General features: G+C 36.1%; 1 protein-coding gene across 1 annotated transcript; it reads right to left on the reverse strand.

Moving 5' to 3' along the window:
• LOC107616194 (putative B3 domain-containing protein Os03g0621600) lies at positions 1,720-3,381 on the reverse strand. Its single transcript, XM_016318185.2, has 4 exons — positions 3,168-3,381; positions 2,741-3,092; positions 2,523-2,662; positions 1,720-2,103 (listed from the first exon to the last, which is right to left on the reverse strand). Exons 1-4 carry the CDS (start codon positions 3,249-3,251, stop codon positions 1,855-1,857), a joined length of 825 nt encoding a protein of 274 aa, XP_016173671.2. The 5' UTR covers positions 3,252-3,381; the 3' UTR covers positions 1,720-1,854.

Genomic DNA, 6,689 nt, shown 5'->3' on the forward strand with positions numbered 1-6,689 from the left:
TATTCGGGATTGTCCAAAAGCCCAACTTGTTTGGCAAGCTTTAGGGATCTCCGATCAACCAGTGGATTTGATGAGTTGGTTCTTACATAATAGCAAACAGCGCCCCTTTAGATTCTTTTCTGGTCTCTGGTGGATTTGGTGTTCGAGAAACAACGAGATCTTTCATCCTCACGAGCATTGGACCACAGATAAGGTGATTGGTATGGCTTTGTCCTTAGAAAAGGAGCTCCGAAATATTTCTGAGTTGCAACGACTATCTATCCCCTCAACCATTAGTGGCTCTTGGATTCCCCCCTCAGTGGGTACCTTTAAGATTAATTGTGATGCTAGCTATCCTGGCAGTGGTGCTCGAGTTGGTTTTGCTTGTGTTAGCAGAGATTGAAAGGGAAGGTGGCAACGAGGTTGTCTGGGAACAATTGAGAGTCGTAGCATTTTGCAAGGAGAGTTGTTTGCTATTTGGAGAGGCTTTCTTTTAGCATGGGACTCGGGACAAAGAGACATTATATGTGAGACAGACTGTGTGGAGGCTTTTACTATTGTCAATAATTTACAAGATTGCTCTGGGTTTACTAATCCTTTGGTGTTAAAAATCCGAGATATCATGTCTTGGAAATGGCGTGCTGATCTTCGGTTGATCTTGAGAGATGCAAATACAGTAGCAGACATCATGGCAAAGACTGCAATGAGGACTATTTCTTCCCAAGTGGAGCTTCCATTGCCTTGGAAGGAGTTTGAGAGTAGTATTCAGCGGGACTGCCTTTCTTAAGCAGTTTCTTGTTTTTTTTTCTTTCTTAGTTTTTGTTTATTTTTCTTTTAAGTCACAAAAAAAAATAAATAAAATGGTGAATGCTATCGGATCCCCTCTAAAATAACATGTAAGTTACCTTTCATTATGTGTCACATTGTAATTGGTCCTTATCTTAACCATAGTTGGGTTATTTTATAATTTATTATTCTTAAAATATCAAAGCTCTACTCCCCTTAATTGAAGCACATTCCACTCCTCCATTCTTTGTTTATCACTTCATCACTTAGATTTGGTCCTTCCAAGCACCGTCGCGCCAACGTCATTGCCATGCCCTCCCACACAACCTCTCTTCCCAATATAGCCAACGTCATCACGTCATTAATTATGTGGATAAGCAGTGATCCATGGCAAAAAGAGGCGCTGGCTATACTGGGAAGGACAAGTTATGGGCGACGGAATTCAACGACATGATTAAGGGATTATGCACTAAAGAAAGAGAGGTTGTGTGGGAGGGTAGTAGATGGCGATGACGTTGGCGCTTCTTGTCACGAACGCAACGGTGCTTGGAAGGACAGAATCTAGGTGATGAAGTGATGAACAAAAAATGGAGGAGTGGAATGTGCTTCAATTAACGGGAGTGGAGCTTTGATATTTTAAGAATAATAAATTATAAAATAACCCAACTATGGTTAAGATAAGAACCAATTACAATATGACACATAATGAAAAGTAATTTACATGTTATTTTAGAGGGAGTAAGGTAGCATTCACCAAATAAAAAATACTCACATGATGATATCTTTATACGAAGATAACATTGTGAACCTTGGTTAATCAAATATATTTAGTTAAATACTCAAATATATCAACTCATCTAATGGTCCATAATGCTATTTATCTAAAAGTTCACAATATTATCTTTATGTGAAGATGTCATCATAAAAATATCACACACAAAGAGTTCGAAATCCAGCCATCTTTCATTCAACACAAAATATATCACATACAAAGAGTTCGAAATACAAATGGCTATTGCAGTAACCTACATTCATCAGCTATATATATGGATTCTTCCTCCATGTATCTCAAAAGGAAAGTTCTACTAATTAAGCATGATGGGCAGCAACAACATGAACCTTAAAGACCAAATCTTGCATATTAACAAGTTCAAAGACACAAACATCTCCAGGCTTCAACTCATTCTCTTGTGCAAATAAGTTCCACCCAGCAGAAAGGAAGCGATTTGTATAGATTTTGTTACAACTAAGCATCTTCACAGGCCACGATCTATCCCCATACTCAAGCTTCACATTCTTCACTTCATTATCCACATAACCTTCCAAAACTGGTATGCACTGCATCATGAGTATAGATAAAATTTTAAAATTCTGTACATCCTTATAATTTTATCAAATTGTTAATTGGTAATTTTTATTTTAAATAAGCATTTTCAATTGTCTTTTTTAAATATTTTTAACATACAAGACACTTAAATAATTTTTTAAAAAAATTACAATTTAATTTTAAAAATTACAGTATACATTAATGTTACAACTTTTTATAAGTTAAATTGTTAAAAATTAAACCTATCCAACCTATTAAAGAGTACAGATACATCAAGGTTTTGAAGGTATCCAAGCTTCTTATATTAGAACTCAATAAAGACTTGGTTAAAATTTGGTGAATCTATAAGTTTAGGACAAATACAACATCATTGGATGTAATATAGTTTAGGGCTAACAATAAATTTAGATGGTTTAATTTTTAACATTACCAGTCGGTATTGTGTGATATGAGGAGGCTTTATGAGCACCGTGAAAAAAGGGTTGTTAGATACGAATTTGTTAGCTTCTTCTCGTGCTCTTGGTTCCCTTGGCCGATTCAATGACAAAGAAGTAGTCACATTCTTCTCACCTGTTATTCAATGCAAATGAAACAAGCTAATTAAGTCGAGAATTGCATACAAAACTCTTGATTTCTTTGTTTCCTAACCTCTCATGGTTTCTTTGTTCTTCTTGTATGGATGGATTTCCTTCACAATCTGAACTGAAACATCATCATCATCATCATTTCCATTGTAGGAAGAATAGTCTATTTCTAAATCACTGTCATCAATTATAATGACATCAAATTGGGAAGAAGTAGTTCCTTCATATTTAAACAGAACCAAGCATCCATGATCCAGAGAGTAATTTTGAGTGAATTCTTTCCAACCCTTTTCAAACCAAACTTGATCATCCTTTTTGCTCAAACACACCTTCCACCTTGTTCCATCTGGAGGCTTTAAGAACACTGGATTGGACAAACCACTTCCATGTTTCAGTGCAAATTTGTTGGGTATTTTCTGTCAAGAATATAATCAACTATTTAGTAGGGTATCACAAAAATATGCATATGCAAGGAAATTAAATAGACTTACAAGAATTTTAAGGTTAGTTTTGAGTATAATCTTGAAGAAGAGAATAGGCATGACAGCATTCCCTTGGTGAAGATGAGAAGACATGGGAACACAAGTAGAGTAGTAGTTTGAAGTGTTAGTGTGTTACAACTTACAAGAACAACAATAATGAAGGTGGAAGTGAGAGAAGGCGAAGAAGCTCTTATTAATTATTTCATTTACGATCCTAATTAGGCTACCTGCTTCCTACTCCAAAATCGAGTGTCATCATTTTTTGATTTGATTTGATTAGGCCAATGCTTGCAGCTTCGGAAATATAACCAATAACAAATAGCAGACATTAGGGTCCAATTTAAATCTCCTAAATTTTAAATTTTTATTTTAAAGTATAAAGTATAAAGTGTAATTTTTTATTTTTTAATAATTTTTTTATTTTTTTGTCTTATCTAGAATTAGAATGTTAATTAAATCATATTAGATTAATCAATTAACATATAATATACATGAATTAAACAAGTTATTAAAATTTATTGAATTTTTGTTTATTCAATATTATTAAAGATTTTATCATTTCTACAAAAAGTTATATTTTTGTATACTTACATTTTATCCTTTTGCATAATAATCATTGCTTTTGAAAATATCATTGTTCAATGGCCGCTTTTTAATTTACATATTGTATCGAAGGTGGTGTATGAGAAGGATATGGGGGTGGGAGGTGTGTAACCAAGTTGTGGTGTCAGGGGAGAGGGAGTCGGACCCTCCGATTTCAACCGACAAAACGCACGGTCCGACTCCAGTGCATGTGGGTCAGGTTGCTGAGGGACTCGGACGGTCCGAGTTGGGTGGGCTTGGACGAATCGCACACGCACGGTCCGACTCCAGTGCATGTGGGTCAGGTTGCTGAGGGACTCGGACCCTCCGAGTTGGGTGGGATTGGACGAATCGCACGGTCCGCGTATGTTCATCAATGGACACGCGTTGCTTCCCCGCTGAGTCCCTAAACGGTGCCCCTCATAAAGACAGAAAGGAATATGGCCTCTCTCACCATCCGAAACCACACTTCACTCCCACTAACCTTTCACCCTCACAGCCTTGTTCTTCCTTTCTCTGAGTTTCTGAGTTTTGCATGGTGGAGGAGCAACAACAATGCCAAAAAAATACAAAGTTAAAGATGTTGATCGATCTGAGCTTCATATTATTCATTATCTCAGTGATCCTGATTATGTTGTAAGTATTTTTATAATTTTTTTTAATTTTTTAATATTTATAATGATTAAAATATAAAATTTGAATATTATGATTGTTGTTAGACACACAGTTGACGAAGCGTATAAATAAAATGATTATGACTAATTTATGAATATTAGTTAGATTATTTTAAAATATTTTTGATAGATTTGAAATTATTTTTATCATGATAAAAATATTTTTTATGATTATATTGTTGTTAGACATGCACTTGAAGAACATAAATGGAATGATTATGATTAATTTTTAATTGTTTGTTAGATTTGTTTAAAATTATTTTACAGATTATTAGTTAAATAAATCATGATTAGGAAATTTGTTATGATTATGTTGTTATTTTAATTATGAGAATATTTAATTAATCTTAATTGTAGTAATTATTATTAGCAAGTTAATTATTAGCGTTGTTAGAATATGAATGATGGCATATAGAGATTATTAATATTTTGTATTGGAGGGGAAAAAATTTTTAACAAAAGAGTAATTAACGTTCGATATTATTGGGGATGTTGTAATATTGTTGAGATTTATGATTAGGAATATATGTATTTGTAATGAGTTTCATTAGCAGTTATGAATAATTTTGAGGATTAATTAAATAAATTTAGAGGTTACAAGAATTAGTTGTATAAGGATTCAGTCAAGAGATTGATGATGGTAAGTTAGTAATTCTTAATAATTTGAGTAGTAATTTGTTATGTTTTTTTTTGTAGAAATCAAGAATGTTGACATGTAACCATCCACTTCCTCCGGATCGGTATAACGAAAGGGTGGAGGATCATTTGCGAATTACCGGGTTCTATCATGCATCTCAAATTGGGATAGTGCAGTGTCAAAAAGCATTGGTAAATGCTCTAATTGAACGTTGGCACCCAGAGACACATACGTTCCACCTTCCCATTGGTGAATGTGCTGTGACACTTGAAGATGTAGCTCTGATTCTTGGTCTTCCCACAGATGGTCTTCCAGTCACAGGGATGACAATGAGCAGTTTTGAAGCGTTGGAGGCCGAGTGCTTGATTCAATTTGGAGTTGCACCGCCTAAGTCGGATTGCAGAGGTAGTTGCATAAAACTTACCTGGCTGCGGAATCTAAAAGAAAATTTACAGTTGATTGATGATATCAGTATACAGAGGTATGTGAGGTGCCATATTATGTTGTTGATCGGGACGATCTTGTTTGGGGATAAGTCTGGGGCAGGAGTGCATTGGAAATTTCTACCCTTGCTACGTGATTTTGTTAGTATTGGTCAGTATAGTTGGGGAGCAGCGTGCCTAGCACATCTCTACAGGGCATTATGCCGGGCATCCCGTTTTAACTGCAAGGAAATAGATAGTCCACTAACACTTCTACTCTGTTGGGCTTGGATCAGGCTGCCATATCTATCGCCGCTACCTAGGGAACCTCGAGTTTTTCCGCTAGCAAACAGGTAATAATTTATTTCAATGTACCCGTATCTTGATATTTAAGATTCATTTAATGCTAGTTGAGGTAATTGACTATATCATATTAGGTGGCGGAACTGGGAGCGTGGTGACCGGCGATATAGATATCTGAAGTTAGGTCACTTTAGGAAGGCATTTGACGAACTTCAGGAAGGGCAGGTGTGTTTTAATTAAAGTATTTTTAGTTTTTGGTTTAGGGTCTGAGACATAATTATACAACATTGTTACTGTAATTGGCGTTCTGGACTGTGATCATGAGGTTCCTTTATTTTTTTCAGTTTGTTTGGGTTGCTTATGCTGTGGATCGCGTGGATCCAAACATCATTCCTCCTGAAATCTACATGCAGTCGGTTGTTTGGAGCGCTACAGTTCCGTTAGTATCATTTGAATGTATCGAGTGGCATGCTACCGATAGGTTTAGGCGACAGTTTGGTTTTGCTCAGGGACAACCTAGTCAGGAGCGGGATCTAGAGAAGGCGCATGGAGAAACCCTGAAGGGTCCCAAGAATCTTAATTGGGCCACGGAACCGACTCATTCAAATTGGGTGATGCATTGGTCAAACAGGTATAACTACGTTCTATCTGAGCTTCCCATGCCTTCACATCATCTACTAGATAGTTACATGCATTGGTACCGTTCAAAATATGGGGACCACTTGAACTTGTCAAATCTTGTGGGTCAAGATAATGATGAAGGTGATCAGGATATGGATGAAGGTGATCAGGATTTGGATGAGGATAATCAGGATACCGATGAGGGTAGTCAGGATATGGATCATGACAATGAAGGACAAGACCCACATTCGCCGCATATATTACCTCCAAACCCGATTCCAGAAGAACAACC

Source organism: Arachis ipaensis, chromosome B09, assembly GCF_000816755.2.
Source record: "Arachis ipaensis cultivar K30076 chromosome B09, Araip1.1, whole genome shotgun sequence".
In the NCBI taxonomy this organism is placed as follows: domain Eukaryota; kingdom Viridiplantae; phylum Streptophyta; class Magnoliopsida; order Fabales; family Fabaceae; genus Arachis; species Arachis ipaensis.

What these genes read in the sequence shown, in the direction of transcription:
- LOC107616194 (XM_016318185.2), bottom strand. Translation starts at nt 3,251, where the DNA reads ATGTCTTCTCATCTTCACCAAGGGAATGCTGTCATGCCTATTCTCTTC. An exon ending in AAACTAACCTTAAAATTCTT is followed by an intron (nt 3,093 to 3,167) that starts GTAAGTCTATTT and finishes TATTCTTGACAG; the next exon opens with AAAATACCCAACAAATTTGC. An exon ending in ATATCACACAATACCGACTG is followed by an intron (nt 2,104 to 2,522) that starts GTAATGTTAAAA and finishes CTCATGATGCAG; the next exon opens with TGCATACCAGTTTTGGAAGG.